Source organism: Hemicordylus capensis, chromosome 2, assembly GCF_027244095.1.
Source record: "Hemicordylus capensis ecotype Gifberg chromosome 2, rHemCap1.1.pri, whole genome shotgun sequence".
NCBI classification, from domain to species: Eukaryota; Metazoa; Chordata; class Lepidosauria; order Squamata; family Cordylidae; genus Hemicordylus; species Hemicordylus capensis.
In genome coordinates, this window is record NC_069658.1 from 327949338 (window position 1) to 327972537 (window position 23200).

The 23200-nt window shown below is 41.8% G+C and overlaps 2 protein-coding genes across 5 annotated transcripts in view; both read right to left on the reverse strand.

The window, feature by feature from the left end:
* RBM6 (RNA binding motif protein 6) overlaps nt 1-23200 on the reverse strand; it is a 142032-nt gene that overhangs the window by 79678 nt on the left and 39154 nt on the right. For 3 of the 4 annotated variants that reach the window (XM_053293810.1, XM_053293808.1, XM_053293809.1), the window contains exon 6: nt 546-619. The exons of the other annotated variant lie outside the window; for it this stretch is intronic. In XM_053293810.1, coding sequence (XP_053149785.1) covers nt 546-619 — 74 coding nt within the window. The remainder of the gene's footprint in view (nt 1-545; nt 620-23200) is intronic. 4 annotated transcript variants of the gene reach the window in all.
* LOC128344179 (uncharacterized) lies at nt 10774-14799 on the reverse strand. The gene has a single exon (XM_053293807.1). The coding sequence runs from the start codon at nt 14797-14799 to the stop codon at nt 11077-11079; it is 3723 nt and encodes a 1240-aa protein (XP_053149782.1). The 3' UTR covers nt 10774-11076.

A 23200-nucleotide genomic window follows, 5' to 3' on the forward strand; every position in this document is an offset into this window, starting at 1 on the left:
CACATGGACAAAATGAAGCATGCAAACAGGACTTTTCACTCAGAGCTGCATATTAGTGGTCTAGCCTAAAAGAAACAAAGTAAGAGAGTGTGTGTGTGTGTGTGTGTGTGTGTGTGTGTGTGTGTTCGAACCTATCATCAATTTCTTTAGAGGAAATGTAGTTTCATTTTACTGTGCACAGTCAAGAACACGAAAACATCTGAGGTGAACAGCTTAGCTCCTGCCACTAGAAATCCATCATATACACAAACTCACAAGGACAGCCACTAGAACTGGTAAGCTTTTCCTAACTCTGGTAGTTTGAATCTATCAAATCAAGCGTGCAACACTTGAGAACACGGAATATTCGGGAAAAAGAGCTCTTTCAATGGAACATTTAAAAGCCTCTCCAGATTTCTGGGAAACATCTGCATTTTAGCTGCCATGTTTGTACGGTTCGGAAAAAACCCTTCCTTCGAATCTCTGTTTCAAAAGAATCTCTAGCTGTCCACCCGCCCCACAAAAATATTCTTCTAGCAGCATTTTCGACCGAAGTGTAAAGCAACCTGGTTGGCTTCCATGCAGGCGATGGCCTCTTCCAAGAGGGAAAACTCCACGCAGATATAGCCATAGTCGTAACCTGGGGACAGCATTTAAATACAGACGGGAGTTGCGTTAGTGCCAAAGCCATATTTTCAGAACTCAATTCCCTCTTCCCCTCAGCATGTACCCAGCTACCACCACCCTACACTCCCCACAAACACAAAATAAAAACAATCGTTGATGCTATTTACAGCTGGACTTGGACTCAAATTTTGGTTTGGTAATACTACAAGCCCATACGCCTCTTTATTTCTACGGAATCCACACAGTACAGTAAACAATTTGAGTTTCCAGCAAAGGAACCAATGATAACATTATGGGCTAATTCTCCCCAAAATTAAGGAGATACTGACCACTCTAGAACTAAAAACGTATTAAAGTAGTACAATATCCATGTCACAAGTCCAGACAACACAACCTGATTTCATGAGAAACATTTTAATCCTTGTAGTACCAAGAAATCAAAGTGCTTTCTTCATTAATTTTAATTTTCAGTCTGTAGTTAAATTAGTATTAAAAGTCTAAGAATCTTTTTCATTCCAAGTGTAACATAAAATCAAGAAATGCTAACCGTTTACATTTTGATTTATAAGCTGAATCTAGGGCAATTTCTAAGCATATGAGGATATTAACAAGAGCCTCTCTAATACACTAGGAATCCTTCCTTTGAAAAAAAGTCTGGGTTAAAGGACGTCAGCATTGCTTTAAGTCATTTGTAGCTTATTTCCCTGAAGCAACAGAAGTAGTTAACTTTATTATATTCAGCATTAAGTGTCACCTTAGGTGGTGACAAAAGCTATTTCAAGAAAGAATGCACCCATTTCCCTCTAACTGGAGGTCAGAGAGGCACACAAAATGACCTTACCTCAAAATTATCAGGGATTCAAAATCGTCTAAATTAAAACCAAGGTTTATTCAGGGGGAGATGTGTCACTTTAAAGGAGGAACAGACTGCACATATTTTCCAGTCCTGAAACTGCAAGAGCTGTTTTGCAATGGTATAATTAAGAAATCCAAAGACAACATAGCGTGCTGCGTGCTGAGTGCTTCAACTGCTCTGATTACGCTGTTATTTTCACAAACCTCAGAACATAAGCATTATAAAACCAATTTCTTGAATTGCAGATATCACTAGTGAACTTTTCAGATCCACTATATAGCAATTATCCCTGATGAGCATGGCACATTATTCCTTATGCACATAATTCCTTGACAAAGTCAGAAGCTTTAAATAATATAAGCCCACACCTCATTGTATATCTGGGTTTATATAGAGGCAACTGCCTTCATAAGATCTGAGACAGCTCCAGTGATTACTTACATTAAAGCTGATTTGCAAAATACAACACTGGCTGCATTCCAAGCTTTGAATAAGGCTGGAAGAGCCTCAGCCCTGAACTATCAAACTTGTTCTCACAACACAATACTGGCTTACATGACTGCCCAAAGCATAGTTTGACCATTCAGGTATTGAGAGGGTTTGCCTCAACCCAAGGCTGGGCAGCAGGAACTGGCCATGAACAAGAGAAGGGGAAAGAGAGAGTGCAAAACTATGAGCATCAAACCAAGTTTGACATGACATGTCAATGCAGCCAATATCTGTCTCTCTCAGGTTGGAACTGCATGTTACAGACAACACAAGGATGCTTCCAAATGTGGCACCTTGTGTCAAGCTTCCCCCCCCTTCTCCATAATGTATTAACACTTACCCATGTTGTGACATCACAGTTTGTCTGTTCCCATCCACTGTACATTACTGACTGCTACTGGAAATATGATATCATGACTTGGGTAACTATTGCTACATGTTTATGCGGCAGAGGGTCAAAAGTGAAGATGGGGTGCTGCTTGTGGCAGCATCCCTACATTTAGTTCTGTTGACAGTGGTGCTGTCTATCTGTTACTCTGCTCATAAAAGGTTTCCCAGCTGAGGGAACAGTCTCCATGTTCAAAACCATAAACTGCTGTATGATTGATCAGTCAACTGCTGATGGCCTTCTGATAAATTTAACGGCTTTGTGAAGGTTTCTTGAAGGCAAAATCTATATGTTATTTGTTTATCAGTCCAGCTATTCATATTGTGGCAAACCCATGCTGATGAATCTTGTTAGCAAGAAGTAGTTTTTCCTGTAGGCTGTCCACCCTTTGCATAATGGAGCAACAACTAAGACAAGACCATTAGAAAAGGACTGTAAAGTAAAGTGTGCCATCAAGTCGATTTCGACTCCAGGCACCCACAGAGCCCTGTCGTTTTCTTTGGTAGAATACAGGAGGGGTTGACCATTGCCTTCTCCCGCACAGTATGAGATTATGCCTTTTAAGCATCCTCCTATATCGCTGCTGCCCGATATAGTACCAGTGGGGATTTGAATCAGCAACCTTCTGCTTGTTCGTCAAGCATTTCCCCACTGCGCCAGCAGATCTACAAATACATGGACTGAAGCAAATTTGTGCACCCTTGTACTTGCAACACACTGCAAGAACTAAAATCTCATGAAACAGACAAGCAACTTTCATAGGATTGAATTCTAGAAGCTCAAGAGTGGTAATGAGTAAACAAGTGTAGCATGTATTGCTCCTAATTAAAAAGGTAAACCATGACAAGCACTGATGTTGAAATTAACCCCACCCCAAACAAATTACAGCTAGTGCTTGATGTCTTGAAAACTACTCAACAGTGTTAGTTTGTATTGGAACAGGGTCCCTGTTGAAGGCCTAAATAAAAACAAATGTTCATCCACCCTTTGTTCTATTTCAAACAAAGCCAAAAGTGACCATGATATACAGCATCTGATTTAGTAACTTCATATTTTCAAGTATACTGCAAACATTGCCACTTGTATGGCCCTGCACAAAATGTTTTGCAATACTTTTCTAGCCCTGCAAGATAAGGTGATCTGTCCAAGTCCACTTAATGAGTGACATACCTAAAGAGGTACTTTCAAATTAGGTCCCTGGCTTATACACCCAGCACTATCTACTACAGCATACAGTGAATGATATAGCGTATAGTGAATCATGGTAGTGTGCCAATACCCAACATCTTTCTATTGTTCATTTGTACTGCCTATTTAGATTCCAGCCAACAAGAGCTTACAAACCTTTACCTCACATTAGCCTACTGCAGACAGACATAATGCTTAAACATGGCTAGCACTAACCAGAGTTCATTGCTTTAACCTTGGTTACAATCCCAAACATTATGTGAAGCTATGGTTTAGCTTGCTAAGCTAAATCCCTTTCCCTGTAAGGGGATGCATAGGGGGACATCATAGTGATCTGCTTGCTATCTTGCAATCAGAAAGGCAGGGGAACTACTTTAACATGGTTTTCTTGGTGCAGATGGGTAATGCTTACCACAGTTAGGAATCTCATGTCAAAAATGTTGGAGGAGACAAAATACTTCCTGGTCTCTTAATCATGGTGAAAAGTTCAGGAATCTTACATCTAAACCAAATCAAGCCACTCTTTTACAACTTGGTTCGCAGCCAATATCTAACAATTGCTCAGATATATTCAAATACCACTTAATCATAGTTATGGGAGACAAACAATGGCTAATGTTTATGTCTGTATAACTGCAGCTGACCAAATCTCATAGTGAGCAATCATTTACATAAGACATGCAAAATTTCAAGTGCCTGACCTCTGCAAACTAAATGAAGGTTTAAATGGCAAGGCTCCCACAATTGCTCAGCATACATACAAAAGCAAGATACCTCTGCTGCATATGCCAATTTTTACTACACTTTAAAAAATGCACAAGTGATGCTCAGCTGAGCCACTGCATACCTGTACTCTAAATATTTGTTTCCTGCCAATCAGTATAACATAAATAACCACTAATTTACTTAGTTGAAACAATTTATTTCACTGGCTATTATGCCTTATCCAAACACATACAAATTACATTCAAGTAGTATGGACAAAATTCTTCCGTAAAAGCCATTTGCTGTTGCATTTGTTTAATCCAATGCAGAATGTGAACAATTGACTACAAAATAATTAACTCTGCTCACCCATGGCACATGCTTATATTCTGTATACAGTGCAAAGCAGGAGTAGTATTTTATTGATACAGTAAATTTTTCAGTCACTATTTTTCAAGTTTTACAGAGGTTGAGTGGCTTAGCCAAAGTCATCAAGCATAAAGGTTAAGGGGAGACTTGAACCCAGACTCAAAATAGTCTGCCTGCATTGGATCTGGAAGCTTGCTTCAAGTCATGAAGCAATAGACTTTAGGCCTATTAAAAAAAGTAATCTTTATCCATAATACCTCTTTTGAAATGGGAACAAAGTAAACAAACTGGATGATGAACTATCTAAGCTGTGAGCAATAATGCATAGAGGTAAAATAAGTACTGACAAATAATATTCAGATAAATGTCTCTAATAGTGAGTATAAGTCTGCACATATTTTAAGTGGCATTGGCTGTTCATTTTCTAAAAAATATAAAATGTGATGCTTCAGCCGGTCTAAATATTATGGGTACCACACAGAATGCTGGTGTTTTCCATATTATGTTTTACCTGTGCCACTAAAGTACAGCTCTCCATATTAGTTTTAAGAAATGGGAAGAAATGGGACTTGCTCAGCTACCCAAAGAGCAGGTTTCTAAACTTGCATTTCCCACCTCCAAATCCAGCTCTAGCCACTGCATCACAATAGCACTCTCTCCATTCTCCCAGCCACACCATCTAGTGCCAACGAACATGATCATGCCACAGACTGAGTATTCTTATGTGTATTACCCAACTTAATTTTGGCAGCAACCACCCATATATCACATGTCCAATTCATCTGTTACCAGTGAAAAGCATGAGTGTGGCTGTGGCTGAATCCCATGATGTTCTGGTAACATCTAGGTCAGGGCTGCTCAACTTTGGCCTTCCAGCTGTTTTTGCACTAAAAATCCAATAATCCCCAACCACAATGGCCAATAGTCAGGGATTATGGGTATTGTAGATGAACATCTGCAGGAGGGCTGAAGCTGAGCAATCCTGATTTAAATAAAGAAATCACATAGGAAGTAACCATGTCAATGCCACCAACAAGGAAATTCAGTCATCCAAATGTTAACAAAGCAACATAGAATCCAGCCAAGGAAAAACTGAGATTCGGAGAGCGCAAATGAGCTTACAAGTAGAACAGTGGAACCTGCAAAATCCGAGGCCCCATCCCATTCTCCTATACACTTCCAGCAAAGGGTCAGAGGTTGCTGTACTGCAGTTCCTGCCATACATGGAATTATATGTCCTGATTTTTATATTATCAGTGTAGTATATGAGCTGTTTCTAGTTCTAGCCCAAACGAGTAGCAAGTACTAAAGAGAGCGTCAACCTTATCTGTTAAACAGAGTTTGCACAACTAGTTCTGCCCATAGCTAGCTGCCCAGAGACGTAAGTTTGGGCGGGGTATAAATGTGATAGATAGATAGATAGATAGATAGATAGATAGATAGATAGATAGATAGATAGATATAAAATAAATAAATAAAAAGGAGAGAAGACAAACAACATTACAAAAACCAAAGCAACTTTATTCCTTTGTAATATTCACAAAGCACATCCTACAGAACACAACAGTTAACTAGATTAGTTTTCATGAATTGGAAAACTCACATGAACATTCAGATTATGACAAACCAACTAAACTAACAGGATACTCAGACAGCAGCAGGAGAGCAAGAGAGATAAGCATAAGGATGAAAACTCATTTTAGCCTTTTACTGTGATCAATTTGTGTGCCTTGCAAAATTCATATGAACACTAAAAAGCAGCAAAAATTCTAATATCTCATCTGAAACTAGAAAATAACCACTACCTGTCTAGCCATGGTCTACAGGAACTTAAAACCAACCAAAAAACTTGTAAAGCAGGCAACTTTATCTTAAATGTTCTAGGACAAGTACACAGTCACACAAGGCAGAGACGCAGCAGATTCTTACACTAGAACATAAGTTTCAGCTTTATTAAAAACATGACAAATTATCAACGTATTCCAAGTCAAATCAGAAAATGCAAAAATAATATACATCGGCACAGATGATAGATTATGTGAATGTAAAATGACTATTGGAAGGGCAGTTTTGGGAATATGTTCAGGAAAGATAAAAATGGAATGAGCATAGCTCATAGATGAAATAAAGGCCACATGAACCAGCACTTTGTCTGCACTTCTTAAGCTCATCCAAACTATTGCAAAATAAGGTGCTGCAAATGTCCAGATGAGATCTGCTGCAGCCCTTCATCTGAAATTTTATCAAAGGGGGGGGGGAAGGAGGAGGTTGAGGCTACAAACCCACAATTCAGGAGTATTCACTTGAGACTGCTAGTCACTCCTGAAAGGAAACATACAAAAAAACCCACCACCCTTACTTTTATTAGGGCTACCGCTGTGCATGGAGCACACACAGCTGTGCATAGAGCTACAATACATGGACATGTCCATCTGCAAAAAGCTGCAAACATGTCATGGTGGGAAGTGATCACTGTCAGCTGCAGCTCTAGCTGAAGTGGAGCAGTAAATAAAGACAAAATGCAAGTATCACTGTACATATCACCAGCAATAAATTAAAAACTGCTCTGGAAGAAAGCTGCTGGGCCACAAATATATTTCAATCTGCTCTTAATAAGGCACAATTAGGTTATCTGGAGTAGAAATATCAAAGAATGAAGAGAGTGACCCTATTAAGTCAAGGAACTCCAGCTGGGCACAGAACAGATGGGGAAATGGAGATCTCTTAAGCAGCGCATGAGGATGCATAAAACCCGACCCACTCCCAGTTTACTACTACTACAAACAGTAGTAGCAGCAGCAGCTCAGCTTTTTCTGAGTTTCATTTAAATTCTAATCAGCTGTTTTAGGTCAAGCTCTCTTAACTTATTAAAACCTATACAAAATACACGCATAGTGAATTAAATCTCAGAGAAATTTGCCTGAACACACACTGGGTAGCAACCAGAACATCGGCAGAGTTGCAAGTCAACGGAAGCTGCAAGTAGAAGGAGCCCCTGTTCATGCAAGGAGTCCCCTGCATGAACACAACTCTCCTTCCACTCCCAGGAGCAGCATGTTGACAGTGTGCACTCTGCCAAAAGTCTGGATATCACACATCACGTACAACATGGATAGGTGAAGTACACACGTCTAACAAAGGTGCCATACTTCATATTTATTGTTTATTTATTGTATTTACAAACCACCCCATCCGGAGGCTCTGGGCAGTGTACAACTAGTTTAAAGAACATTTTTTAAAACATTTAAAACATAGTACTTAAAACAATATAAAAACAATTTAAACACAATTTAAAACCAATTAAAACACTGAAAACAATTTAAGAACCTTGGAAGGCCAGGCCAAACAAGTAAGTCTTTAGGGATCTCTTAAAGGCCAACAAACAGCAAGCCTAAACTGCAGATATCTGCTGGAAGTGCATTCCATAGGTCAGGAGCAGTTACAGAGAAGGCCCACCAGATGTACTGGTGGTAACTGGAGATGGAGCTCTCTAGATGACCTCAATGTGCAATGGGGATCATACAGAAGAAAGTGCTCTCTAAGGTAGCCCGGACCCAAGCTGTTCAGGGCTTTAAAGGTAATAACCAACACTTCGTGTTTTGCCCAGAAACACATCGGCAGCTAGTGCAACTATTTTAAAACAGGCATAATATGGTCTCTCGGGAACCATATGACCAAAGAGGGATTAGATAGACATTTTTAATTTTATTTTATTTTACGGAGACCTACAGTTACCACCTGGCTGCATCCATACAGCATACTTGCCCAAAAAGGCTCACAGTATAATACTCAGGATACCACACATTTATAACAAGCTGTCAAAAGTATGATGGCATCAGAGCTCATCATACATTGCACATGGAACTATGTTTCAAGAGCTGTAACTATTTGCTGACTGTCCAAGAGATAAACATGAGGGCAATCAATCAATCTATCGGTTTTTATTACAGCCGTTGGCCAGCCAAGAGATAAAAATCAGAACAACTAATATACACTGAAAATTACACACAATAAAACAGTATACAAACATCCAGGGTAGATTACTTTAAAAACAGTAAAACAACTCCTAAAATTGAGAACTTAATCTCATAGCAATATAAAAAATTTTTAGATTTGCCAGGTCCAGAAACACCCCCAAGCTGCGGACTTTGTCTTTCAAAAGGAGTGTGACCCTGTCCAAGACCAATTTACCTCACTACTCAGATGAACAGTTTTACCAACCCAGAGAACTTCCATTTTAACTGGATTAAGTTTCACCTTGTTTGCCCGCACGGTCGATGGTACAGAAGTACCTACAGAGACCTCTTTAGGTCTCTGCCATGGTAGCAGAGCTATAGACCTTGTCTTCAAAACTTCAAACACAGTCTGTTTAAGTGGAAGGAAGAAACCAGCTAGCAGATTGAGTGATTCTATCTGCTAATTTGGTTTCTTCCAAACTCTACCATGGCAGAGACCTACAGAGATCTCTGCAGGTCCTTCTATACCATTGACCATGATATCCTTCTGGGTCGTCTCTCTGGGTTGGGATTTGAAGGATCGTACTCAGAAGATGGTGCTGGGGGACACCTGTCCCCACAGTTTTTAGTTTTCAGCTTTTTATTAACTTAATTTGAAACATTTTAAAGGTCATTTAAAATGTGATTTTTGCCTGTTTTTTAAACTAGTGCCTACGGCATATTTTTCAGGCTGTAAGATCTTTTAGGCTATATTTTTCAGGCTGTAAGATCTCACATTGTGTCTCATTTTATTAATGTTGTGAGCCACCTCAAGCAGTAGTATAGAGGGGCAGGATATATATATATTTTAAATATTCCCATTAGTAAGCGCCCAAGTGAGAGGAAAGCACAATGTGTGCTCTGTGTCACCACAGCTCTATAATGCTATTTAACATATTTGCATACCACCCAAAACACGTCTTAATACAAAAAGACTTAATAATACAATAAACACAACTAGCTGAACCCACACAGAACATCTGTACAATAGTACACTGAGCCTGTGGCATCACCTCCTCCTCCCACAACTCACTCCTCCCCACACACAACTTGCTCTCTGTCTCCCCCCACAACCCTCTCGCTCGCACGCTCTGCCCCCACAACTTGCTCTCTCTGTCTGTCTCCCCCCACAGCCCTCTCGCTTGAGCACTCTGCCCCCACACTTGTCCCTCATTCTTGGCCCGCTGGTGGCTGCTCCCCCTCGGCCCACCAGCCGGCCCAACAGCAGCTGCTTCTCCTCGGGCCGCTAGCCAACCTGGCAAAAGACGCCTCCTCCGCAACCCATGCCCTCTTCTCGGGCCACTGGCTGACCCCGCAACAACCACCTCCTCAACCTGGGCCTGCTGCCACCTCCTCCCTCCTGAGGCCAGTTGGGCTTTGCCCGCCAGCCAGGCTTCTCCTGAGGCCGATGGAGCTTCTCCCCACCACCACCACCGCGCCTCCTCCAGCTGGGCTTTGCCTGCCACCCGGCTCCCTCCCTCCCTCCCAGCCAGCCATTTTTGGTCAGCCATGCTACTGCCGCATCCCCTCCTAAGCCTGTTGACTGTCCCGGTGCTGAGCATCAGCTCCGCCCCTGCCTTTTCATTGGACGTGGCTGCAGCGGGAGCGGGGCCTGCTAAACATCCACAAGCACCCCCACATCCCCATGCAGTTCTCTCCTCAGGCGGCCATAAAAGAATTAAATATATAGATAATACGATAAACACAAATAAAAAGGTTAAAACATTACAACAATTTAAAATTTAAAACAATGTTAAAACTATTAAAAACCATCAAACTATTAAAACAGTATCTAATTAAAAGCCTGGGTAAACAAATGTGTCTTGACTGCCTTTTTAAACATTGTAAGAGATCGAGGTGGGGCTCTTATTTCAGCAGGGAGAGCATTCCAAAGCCTCGGGGCAGCAATGGAGAAGGCCCGTCCCCGAGCAGCCACTAGACAAGCCAGTGGCAACTGCAGATGAACCTCTCCTGATTATCTCAATGGGTGGTGTGGCTTCATAGCGAAGGTGCCCTCTTAAATGCCCAGGGCCCAAGCTGTTTAGGGCTTTATAGGTTACTAGTATTTTTAAGCCCGTTATAATAACGGGCGCTAGCTTTCCCTCCCCCCCCCCTTTTTTTTGTGTGTGTGTTTCTTTTTGTCCCTTCGGGGTTTTTTACACCCCCCTCGTCTCTCTCTCTCTCTTTGTGGTTTTTGCTCACTGTCTCTGGGTCTATGTTTTCCTGCAGCCTTCCCCCCCCTCTCTCCTCTCTCTTGTCTTGTCTGCTCTCCTTTTTGCCCCTGTTTCTTTGACTTTTTGCCCCTGTTTACTTTCCTCTCCTTTGCCCCTTTCCTCTCCCTTGCCCCTTTTTTACTCTCTCTGTTTTGTTTTCTTGTTCTTCGTTCTCCCTTATTTTGTTGTTACATACGTATGAGGCTATGAGGCTATGTTTTGTGTAATAAGTATTATTTATTTTTCTTGGTTTCCCCCCCTCCGCCATTATAGTATTTCTTTATACACCACATTCTTGGTGAATATTTGTTCTGAGTCTGGTATTAGTCTTCCTTGTTCTGGCCCTTCCAGCACCCTGACCACGACGTCTTTAAAACTTTGCACTCTTGATAACGCGACATATAATTGTCCGTGGCTGAACACGGGTTCAGGCAGATAGATTCCGACCTTTTCCAGGGTTTGTCCTTGTGACTTGTTGATTGTCATTGCAAATGCTAATTTCACTGGGTATTGTCGTCTTCTTAAGGTGAATGGCAGGTCCGTGCATGTTGGTGCCAAATCTATTCTTGGGATGAAGACCATGTCTCCCTGTGCTGATCCTGTAATTACTTCTGCTAGTATGATATTTTTTTCCAGGTGTGTGACAATCAGGCGGGTTCCATTGCATAAGCCTTTTTTTGTGTTCAGGTTTCTTAGAAGCATTATGATTGCGCCTTCTTTCAGGGTGAGTGTATGTTTTGGCATTCCTGCGGGTGTTTGGTCATGTAGGAATTCTGCTGGGTAGTTTTTGGCATCTTCCTCAGTGGTGTCATCTATGGAGTCTGAGCTGAGATAAGTTATTGGTTCACCCTCTAATATGCGGAGCACCTGGTCGTTGATGCTGTCTACATCACTGTTTTTTGGGCAAAGGATGGATCTTTTTGCTATGTCGTGGATGTTCTGCACTTGTATTTTTTCTCCAAAAATTTCTTTCACAATATCTGTTCTGCATATGATGCTTGATGGGATCTCAATGATGTTTTCTTGTAATCCCTCAATGTGTGGTGTCTCTCCGTTGCCTACTGTGATTAGCCACTTACTGAATTCTGGGTCTTTTGATCTTATATTGTTGTGAAGTCTCAGGATCTTGAATGTGTTCCACAGTGTATTGTTTTTTATGCAGGCCTCTACAATATGGGTTTGGGTCCCGTGCGGTACTACGGGAAGTGTCTGTCGAAAATCTCCTCCAAGTAAAAAAAGCTTACCACCCATGGGTTTGTTGTTCTCCATGATTTCCTTCATCAGTTTGTCTACTGTTGTTATTGCTTGAGTGGGTGCCATCGTTGACTCATCCCAAATGATTATTCTGGCTTTTTTGATGTTGTTTGCATCTTGGGAATTGAGGCGCATGTTAGACACGGAGTTTTCCAGTATTGGTACTGGCAGTTTGAATTGTGAGTGATATGTTCTGCCTCCTTGTAGAAGGTTGGCTGCTATCCCTGTGGAGGCTACAGGGAGCGCGAGTTCATTCTGGCCACGAATTGTGTTGAGGATGGTTTTGTATAAGTATGTCTTTCCACTGCCTCCTGGTCCATCCAAAAAAAAGCAGCGGTGTTCAAGCTCATTGTTTTGGCTAGCTATTAAAATTTCTTCCATGGCTGCTCTTTGGTCATCATTGAAGGTTGTTGACATATGTTTTGCTGTTTGGTTTTCATAGGCTTGGTCGTATGTTTCTGTAAGGTGCTCGGTATTATGCTTGTTGTATGTCAGGCCGTAGTCTGTGCATCTCTTTCCATGGAGTGTTAAAATTTTTCCAATTTCCTGCAGGGCGAGGTCACGGCAGACTGTGCATTCTTTATTGTGTTGTAGATGTTTATGGGCATAATCCTCGATGAGGTAGTCTTCATATTTTGTAAATAGCTCCTGCATGTTTTGGAGGGATGCAAAGACACAGATGTAGGCGAAGAGTTCTCTGATTTGCGTGGGCATGTTGTACTGTGCTGCGTCTTCAAGTGTGCTGTCCCACACTGTTTCATCGTTTATGAGTCCTCTTGCTTTTGCTGCTTCTTGGAAAGTTGGGTATTCTTTTCCATCCACGCTTCTGAGGTTTCCATAGGATGTTGCTCCTGACACATGCAGCAGTAGGAGGCGCAGGCAATAGCGCTCCTGGTCTGTTTGTAAATTTGCAGAATACATTCTGCCAATCATTTTTTCTGCCCCACGTTGTCTAATTTTCCATGTGCTGTTTGCTTTGTCAAAGACATAATATACTGGGATGTCTGTGTATAATATGTGTCTTGCCTTCTCATCTTGCTGGTTTAATTTGAACCATGCTGTCAGTTGTGTTTCACGGCTTGCTGCTCTGTCGGTTGCTGCGCCAATGTCTTCTGGGTTGAAAATTACTGCTTGTTCATCTGGGAGATGCACTGGCAGTCTTTGTACTGTATGGGATTGGTAATGCATCTCGAATCCATTTAGTCGCCATGCTGCCTCTGGCGCGCTGACATACCTTGCATCCATGTAGGTTGTGATCTCATCATGGTTCAAAGTGTCTGGTTCTAGGGTTTCCACTTTTGCGCAATCATGGCCTTTGTATACATATTTGAATAGGTATTTGACACTTCTGACTGATGCGCAGACTTCGACATTGATGTGGCAGTTATACCTTAGGGCCAGAAATGGATCATAGGGCACAACCCATCTGTTATCTATTGGTTTTCCTCTCTGTGTTTTGCTGTTTCCAGAGTTTCTTCTTCTGTATTTGGGGTATCCGTTGATGTTTGCAATAGTCTGGTCTTGGTACTCTTTTGGGAATTCTTTTGTACATTTTTCATTCGACATACATGGTGAATGTCGATTGTGAGTACCACATGGACCGTGGATCATATGCTTTGTTACTATTGCATGCAGACATGGTGTTGTTTCGATGTTCGGGATTTCTGCAGATACTATGTTATCGATGGATGTTTCAGTCTTTGGCTTATAGTGTTCAGTTAGGATGAGCAATATGTGGGCATGTGGCAAGCCTCTTTTTTGGAACTCTATGACATATACAATGGCTGTTGGTGGGCCAAATATATGGTTTTTGCAGATGTCATCAATTAGGGATCTAAGTTTCAGGTGAAAGACTCTTGCCACTATATCTGGTCTTGCTGCAGCATTTTGGCCCTGTTCTAGGTTGTCTTCTATTTCATTCCACTTTGGGTTGCATGTCATTGTAATGAAGAGGTCTGGTTTTCCGTATTTTCTGACAATAGCCATGGCATCCTGATAGTTCTGTAGCATATTTCTGGGGCTACCTGCAAATGAGGACAGCAAAATAAATGTCTTTCCTGGGAGTTGGCCTGTTGTATTGGCTGTTTCGTTTAAGTGGTCCATCAATCCTGAGTATTTTTCAACTCGCAATTTTGGTTGATTGTGTCGGATGAAATTGAGTCTATTGGCCTCTGTTTTTACATATGCATCAACCATGTATTGCTGCGTTAGGCGGCCTGCATTTAGGAAGGCGTTAAAGTTGTCTCTCATGGATAAACGGTGGCCATAGTACTGCATCTGGGTGACTCGTACTCTCGGTGAACATGGTTGCTTTGATAAATTCTTTAAGGCTTGTGGCCTCAGTTGTAAAGGTATGTCTATCCCCCAGCTTTGTTCTCCATTGGGGAATAGTAATGGGTATACCATGGGTTCTAGGTTGGGATCGAGGACACTTATTCTTTGTGTAATGTTATGGTCTGGGTTGCCTGCTCTAGGTTTACAGTGAATTAGTAGGTCTCTTTCCAGTGGTGGCTCTCCGTCATTGTTTTTGAATATAAATGCGACCTCATTATGCTGGGGTGCATTGTAACGTCTTTGGTCATTTTCTCGGTCTTGGACTATGGTCATGGTTACTTCCCTAAGTGCTTCGCCTGTCTGTTCTGCGTCCTCTTGGCACTCTGTTTCTACTTGGTGTAGCATCTTGCAAGCCTCAGCAAAGGGATTGTTTTTTGCAAAATGTGTACTTAGAGCTTGCATAAGTTGTGGGTTGATTTTTGTGTTGGATTTATTATGTAATCTTCTTTCTGCAGCCTCTGTGGGGTCTAAGATGTATAGTTGCGCATATTGTCTGTCTTGGCCCTGCTGTGGGTGCAGTGTGCCTGCTCGGTGGCCAATTGTGCCGTGTATTCAGAAGCAGTACGGCCCGTGGCCTGGTGGTGGCACTATGTTTGCTCCCATGGAGGCAAATGCTAGTGCACTGTTTATAGATCGGACATTCTCCATGAAGTTCTTGCTGTTTTCATGTTGTCCCGTCATCAGGTGCTGGATGAGCGGGTCGGTTTTAATAGGGGCAAGGGTCACTTTTCCCTTTGAGCAGCACTGTGTGAATTTCCGGTCTGTGGGTCTTTCTCCTTTGAAATGTTTTGCATTGCAGAATTCACATCTCTGGTCTAAATGTCCACATGTGTGTGGTTGGATGTTGTCTTCCTGGATGTTTGCTGTGTTGTTTATTGGTTTTGTTGTGTTTATTGCTGCACATATCAGTTGTTGTTGTTGTTGTTTATGTTGGCTTGGGATTTTTATTTCTTTCCTCTGTTTTTTTTTTTCTGTCTGCGTCTTGTTTGCATTGTAATTGTTGCTCCTCTGGAGTCTGGCTTGCTCTCTTTTCTCTTCGTCTTTGAACATTTCTTTGATGTTCTTTTTTTTTCTCCTCCATGGTTTTATGTGCTCTTCTTTGTTTCTCTCCTGAGTTTTTTTTATTTTTCAGCTGTTCTTGGTGTTCTGCTGTCTCCCTCTCTCTTTGTTGTGTGTCTATGATTTCATGTTTCCGTCTTTTGGGTTTGGGTTCTTGGTCCTCTCTCTGTGTTATGTCAGTGTTTGTGTTATGCTCTAAATTTGGACATGTGTGTGTGGCAATGTTGTTTTTAGTTTTTATTGTTATGTCATTTGGAGATGTTGTTGTGTGTTGGCGTGCACTGTCCTGTTCCCCTTTTTTCAGGTTTGTTTTTTGACGTTCTAATTGTTGCTCTGCAGCAGTCTTTTGCCTTTTTCTTGCTCTTTCTGCTTCTGCGTATTGCTTTTGCTTTAGTTCTTGTTCCTCTGGACTCTGCTCTTCTCTTCTTTCTCTGCGTCTTGCCTTGGCTCTGTCCTTTCTTTTTTGAATCTCCTCATTTGATCTTGTTGCGCGTTTTTGTTTTTCTCTTGTGGCCTTATTTTTTCTATGCTGCATCTGCTGCGCTATTATTTCTTCCTCTATTGTTTGGTTGGCTCTGGTTTGTTTTGGTTCTTGTGGTTTGACATGTTTGTCCTGTTTCTGGTTTTTGTTGGCCATATTTGTTCTTTTTTGCTGGATTTTGTGTATTTTATATTTGGCTTATGTGTAAATTTTCTTTCTGGGTTCTGTAATGCTTCTGCAAGATTTTTTTTTATTTTTTTAATCTGCTACTTCCTTGGCTGCTGCTTTAGGCTGGTTTTTTTTTTTTAGGGTGGTTTTCCCTTCAGAGTTTTTTCTTGGTGTACTCAGCACAGCAGTGTCAATTTCTTTCTGTTTGGTTTTGGGGTTTGTTTGTTTTTTGTTTTTTATATATATAATTGTTTACTTTGTTAGTGGCTTCCCGGTAGGGAGAGTCAGTCAGGATGTTGGGGGTGGTCTGTATATGCTATCTCTCGCCTCACCTGAGTGTGTCAAGACTGCCTTTTTCTCAGTCTTGGCAGCTTTGAGGTATTTTGGTGGAGTAGGGCTATTTGCAAGAGTTTGCAGCTCTTTCTCTTCTCTCCGCTATGTTGCTCGTCTGCTGTGTGCTTATAGCACTGTAGGAGTGATCTGTTGGCGACCGTTACTCTGACAGTCTGTGGGTGCGCGTGTAAATAACGGGTTCCCCCCCTCCCTGGCTGTGGGTGGGGGACTGGCTTTGATTGGTTTGTTTTTATGGGGGGGGGGATGTGGGGACCGCCAGTGGCCGCTGCTCTATTTAGTGTATATCTTTTGCATTGTGTTGTATGTGTGTAGGGTATTGCGCTTTGTGTCACTATTTGTTTTGATTTGGTTTATTGGGGTTGTGGTGTAGTGCTTGATGTAACTTTATTTATTTATTTTTTGGTTCCCGGAGCTGTTCGTGAAGAGGAAGTGAGGAGCTTGTGAAAAGAGTTCCTCTCTATGAGTTGCTGCTGCCCAGTCTGTTGCAATGGACGTGAATGACGCAATAGGCGTCCTTCGTGTCCATACCGGCAGTCTGGGCAGAGGCTTACCACAGGGAGGAGCTCTTTCTGTAAGCTCTTCCCTTCTTCTTGGAGATTGTCTGTTTGTTTGCTCGGTGCAGTGGGTAAGTTGGGTTTCGGCAGCTGGTTGGGCGGGAGGGCGATAGGCGGGGGCGATGCAGTTTGCAAGGGGTTTTTCATCCTTAACCTGTGGGGGGGGGAAGCGGGGGAGTTGATTTTCGGCACCTTGGAGGACGGGTGTGCGAGGACTATTCCTCTGGTGCATCTTGTTTTGTTTAGCGCGGCAGGTCTCATTGGGGGCTTCGCCGCCCTCTCGCCCGACTTCCCTGCTCTCCTTCTGTTAATTGGCCGCCTTCCCCCTCCTCTTTTTTGTTTTGTTCAGCTTCCCCGTCCTTATTTTTGGTTTTTCCCCGTCGCCATTGCTCCTGGCGTATTTGGGGCGCCTGCCTCTGGCCGTCTTGGTGTTGCCCGGCTTTCCCGTCCTACTTATTGTTTATGCCCCGCCGCCATTGCTCCAGGCGTTTATGGGGCGGCCGTCTCTGGCCATTTGGCGTTGTTTTGGCCGTGCTGTTAGTGGCCGAGGCGGCGGCAGAGCTCCCCTCCACAGAACACCAGGCTTGGTGCTCCCCTCCACCGCTCACCCGGATTCTTCTGGGCGGCCGTTTTTTGGGCGTCCAAGATGTCCGCTGGGTGCTGGCGGTCGTGTCTCCCTTGCCCTGTTCTGGGCCTGCGCTTCGCGCAGGCGCAGAACAGGGCAGGGAGGCATGAACACATGCTTGGTGCCCGTCCACGGACGGACACCAAGCGTTTTATTAGAGAGGATAACCAAGACCTTGTATTTTGCCCTGAAACATATCAGCAAGCAGTTTAGATCTTTTAAAATAGGCATGATATGGTCTCTCTGAAATGACCTAGAGACTAACCTGGCTGCCGCATTCTGGACCAACTGAAGTTTCCGGACTACATACAAAGGTAGCCCCACATACAGCACATTGCAGTAGTTATGTCTGGAGATGACTAGCAGGTATACTACTGTTCTGAGGTCATCTATCTCAAGAAATGAATGCCACTGCCTCAATCTGAGACACCTAGGAGAGGTGTGTTCCAGAAGCACCCCCAGACTGTGTATCTATTCCTTCTGGGGAAGTGTGATCCATCCAGAACTAGCAGATCAAAATAATAGGGATGTGCGAAACATTTTGGGTACAGAATGATCTGTACCCGAAACAGCCAATTTCGGGTGATTCGGATCTAAACTGAATCACCCCCGGAGAACCCCCGAAAAATTTCAGATCCGAAACGAATCACCCCTGTTTCGGATCAGAAATATTCGGATGTTTCAGATCTCCATTTTGTGGCCTTCTTTCCCCACCTCCATTTTGAGCAATGACGTCTATTTGAATTTCCCGCCTTTTTGCCTCCCATTGACTTCAATGCAAAAAGGTCTGATGTGACGTCTGCTCAAATTTCGGGTCCCAGGGGAAAAATAGTGGGGTGGGGTGGTAGTGCCTAATGGGTGGAGGCTACCACCCAAATTGCAGAGTGATTGGGCAGAGGGCTGATTTTTGGTGAATTTCTGAAGTTTACGCGTTTTTAAGGTTTTTCCCCATTAGGTATAATGGAGGGTGTATCGCTTCACGTCAGGGGGAAAGGGGTGGCCTAGAGAGGTGTGGGGTTGGTGGTAGTGCCGGGTAGGGGCAAGGAAGCTACCTGAATTTTTTCAAAGGATTTGGGCAGAGGGCTGATTTTTGATGAATTGTTGAAGTTTACGTGTCTTTAAGGTTTTTCCTCATAAGGTATAATGGAGTTTTCAGCAGCCCCATAAGTGCACTTGGTGGGTGCTGGGGTGGCCCAGAGCAAGTGGTGGTGTACTGTACATAGGGTGCCAACCACCCCTATGGGTTTCTAACCCATGGGGTACAGGGTTCTGTTGTTTCTGAGGTATTCTGAGTGTAGATTCTATGATAGCAAATGAGATTGTCAATGAGACACCATGAATCCACTCTAATGAATCCACTCTAAGCCTCTACCCCACCCCACTCTTCTGCACCAGATCCCACTTTCTGCCCCCAATCTGCCCCAAAGACACTAAAACTTCAAAAATTCACCAAAAATCAGCCCTCTGCCCAATCCCCCTGAAATTTGGGTGGTAGCCTCCACCCATTGGGCACTACCACCCCACCTCACTCTTTTGGCCCCAGGACCCATTTTTTAATCTGAATCGATTTGGATTCGGATTAATTCGGATCCGAATTGAATCAGGGGTGATTCGGATGGGCAATATTCGGATACAAAACAGAACGGGGGTGTTTCAGTTCGGATCCGAATCGAAACACCGAAAATCCGAATTGCACACCCCTACAAAATAACCTCCTGAGTGCCAACCCCACACAATAGGTACCTCTGCCTTATAAGTTAGGTTAGTCCTGGGACTAACCACATCTTTTACTTTAGAGAGCAGCAACTTGTCCCTAGCCTGGGCCAGCCCCACTGCACAAGTTATCCAAGCAACTGCTTCAACTGACTGGATTTATTAGGTGTGGAAATCACGTGGCACATGTCAGTGTTGCAACAGTACAAGGGATCCTGGGGAATATTTTTCAGGCTGGATACAGCAGGATAGCCAGCAATGCTTTTGAAATGAATAAGAACTGCTACTACATCATGGGTTTCCTACATGAAGAGTACTTCTGTGTAGGAAAACATTTGAACCCATCAAGTAGATTGCTTCATATGATAGTCATATAGTTATGCTGTTCATTGAATGTACATATACTAAGAAGCAGGGTGGATAAAAATAAATGATTTTTTTAAAAAAAATCAAAAAAATCAGATTTTTTTTAATTTAAATCCGATTTTTTTAAATAAAATGCTTTTTGAGGAAAATATATTACCATCCAAAGGTTATTCCATCATGAAATAAAGATTAGTTTTTTAATTATGTAGAATAAGGCTGTATATGTTTAATTTTTTTGGTAAATAAATTCCATTAATCCATTCACAATGTCATGCTCTTCCAGAGGTTTTTGTAAGATTATTGGGCAGTTTCTCTGCCTACAAGATATTATCACAGATGCTTGGTTTACTTTTGCAGTTCTCAAAACTGAATTTGACTCAGCAGAGATCACATGCCTCTTCTTCACAGCAAGAGTGTTATGACATGAACAGAGTTGAGAAAAAGACCTTAATCCTATTGTTCTACAAACCTATGAATACAGAATCAACCCCTTCAGTGCTAAGTTTCATGAAGTTCAGTGAAATAGAACAGAAACAATATTTTTCTGATTGTTTGGAGTGGAAAAGATCTGCACAAGAAGAAAGTGAAACTAAGTGTGAGGAGGGAGGGGAAAGCAGACAAGCAGTACAAAATGAAAGTGAAACTTTCTGAGCACAATACTGCATAGCCACAGACAGACAACTCTTTGGATCTTTTTGTGTGTATGACCTGAGGTTTATCACATTCTTTCCTTGGAGGAAAAAAACTATAATGGCAGCAGGCCGTAAAAGAGACCCAGTTTGGCAATATTTTAATGAAGTTCCTTTACCTATCGGTAAGGCAGGCATGCGTGCAAAATGCAAACACTGCAACAAAGAAATGCAAGGCCTGGTGGCCAGAATGAGGCAACATCATGAGAAGTGCTGTGATGAAGATGACCAAAGAAACACATTTGAACAGGCAGGATCTTCAGGTTGGTAAACATTTTTATTGAATCACATAATATTTCTAAAGACTGCCTTGAACTGTCATGTTTGAGCAAAATTATATTTCTTATTATTACTGCATGTTACTGTCATTTGGTACAGTTATGAAGAAAAGCAAATATTCCTTTTGGGGCAGTGCTGTGTACAATAAGCAGAAATTGTATAAACAAAATAACAGCATTGACTTTTTTGTTTAGGGGAATTCATGGATTCTGGAAACTATCCTGAGTACCCAGAATGTTGGGGGCAATATGCTAAATCATTGTAAACCGCTTAGAGAGCTCTGGCTATAAAGCGGTATATAAATGTAAGTGCTATTGCTATTGCTATCCACCTTCAAGATCACCATCCTCCTGTTCTACAGTTTCAGAGTTATCCATCCAGGATAGTGCTTCATTAGCATCATCATCAGACACCCACAGCCACATATCACTATCACCTAAAAGAAAGAAAAAATCCTTCCCTCCTGGAACCACCATAGATAAGTTTGTGATAAAAACTAGCAGATTAGAAAAAGAGTTAATTGATGGAAAAATTGCCCAGTTTGTTTATGCAACGAACTCTTCTTTCCGTCTGACTGAGAACCCACATTTCGTTAATATGGTTCAGTCACTGAGACCAGGATACAGTCCACCCAGCAGAGCAGATGTTGCAGGGAAACTGCTGGATAAAGTGTATGACAGAGAAATGGAGCAATGTGCAACAGCTCTGGAGGGTAGAATTGTTAACCTAAGTATTGATGGGTGGAGTAATGTCCACAATGATCCTATTGTATGTGCTTGTATAACAACAGAAGAAGGGAAAGTCTTCCTTGCACAAACAATTGATACGTCAGGAAATGCACACACAGCAGAATACTTACAAGAAGTGGCAGTAAAAGCTATAATAACATGTGAACAAAAATTCAAATGTCTAGTACGCAGTTTGGTCACAGACAATGCTGCAAATGTATCCAAGATAAGAAGAAATTTAGAAGAGCAGGAAGGGAATACAAAGCTAATAACATATGGTTGCAGTGCTCTTTTGCTGCACCTCTTAGCCAAAGACTTAAGTGTTCCAGAAATAAAGACTAATGTTGTTGAAATTGCTAAATACTTCTGTAACAATCACTTTGCTGCAGCAGCTCTGAAAAGGATGGGTGGAACCAAGCTAACGCTCCCACAAGATGTTAGATGGAACTCTGTGATGGACTGTTTTGAGCAGTATATCAAGAACTGGCCTATTCTGATGACAGTTTGTGAACAAAATCGAGATAAAATAGATGGCACTGTCACGGCCAAAATCCTCAACATTGGGCTTAAGAGAAATGTTGAACATATGCTGAGCATCCTGAAACCCATCTCTGAATCTTTAAACAAAATACAGAAAAATAGCTGTTTTATTGCTGATGCTGTTGAAATTTGGAAGGAACTGAGTGAACACTTAAAAACAGAACTACACATGGACAGAATTAAATTACAAGCATTAAAAAAACAAATGGGACAAGTACTGTCTCCAGCTCATTTTTTGGCAAATATTGTCAATATCCAGTACCTGGGTCAAAACTTAAGTGCTGAGGAAGAGGAGTTAGCTATGACATGGGTATCCAGCAATCATCCATCTGTAATGCCAACTATAATAAACTTCAAAGCTAAGGGGGAACCATTCAAGAAATATATGTTTGCTGAAGATATTTTAAAGAAAGTCACACCAGTGAACTGGTGGAAGTCACTTAAGCACTTGGATTTAGAGACTGTTCAAGTAATGATTTCACTTTTAACAGCAGTAGCTTCTTCTGCAGGCGTTGAAAGAATATTCTCTTCCTTTGGACTCATTCATTCTAAATTGAGAAATCGTTTGGGACCCGATAAAGCAGGAAAGCTTGTTTTTCTTTTCCAGATTATGAACAAAGAAGAAGATGAAGATGACGAGTGAGCTACAGAGGACAGTATTTAAGTTTTTCATGTGTAGGCTGGGCTGACAGTCTAAGTTACTTAAAATATATATATTTTGTTTAGCCAAATTAGTTAACAAACATGGATGTTTGTTTAAGCAAATAACATATGCTGTAATGTTATTGTTTCAGTTGAATAAATCTATTTAAATTGTTATTATTAAGGTAATGATTATTTTTCTCCTTCCTAAGTACAACAGAAAAGTTGTCCAAATATGAATGATTAACCTATTAAACTGGGGATAAAAAAAACTAATATGAAAAGTTGTTATTCTAAAAATCTTCATCTACTTGAATATTAAAGTTATACCAGCAAGAATTAGTCTTTATGTAGAAAACTATGATTTAAATCAAGCCTTACTGACTAGTGATTTAAATCGTGATTTAAATCGTGAATTAAATCAGTTTGATTTAAATCAAATCCACCCTGCTAAGAAGCGAGGATTATTTATCGCAACCCAGGACATGAATACCCAACGAATTACACGCCCATAGAATTGTTGCAGTACATGTACACACAGCAAGTTTCACATTTGTAGGATTATCATGTGTGAAGAGATCCTAAAGATGACTCACCACCATCCC

Excerpts from the sequence above, each read along its gene's own strand:
- LOC128344179 (XM_053293807.1), bottom strand. The coding sequence starts at position 14,799 with ATGCAAGCTCTAAGTACACATTTTGCAAAAAACAATCCCTTTGCTGAG.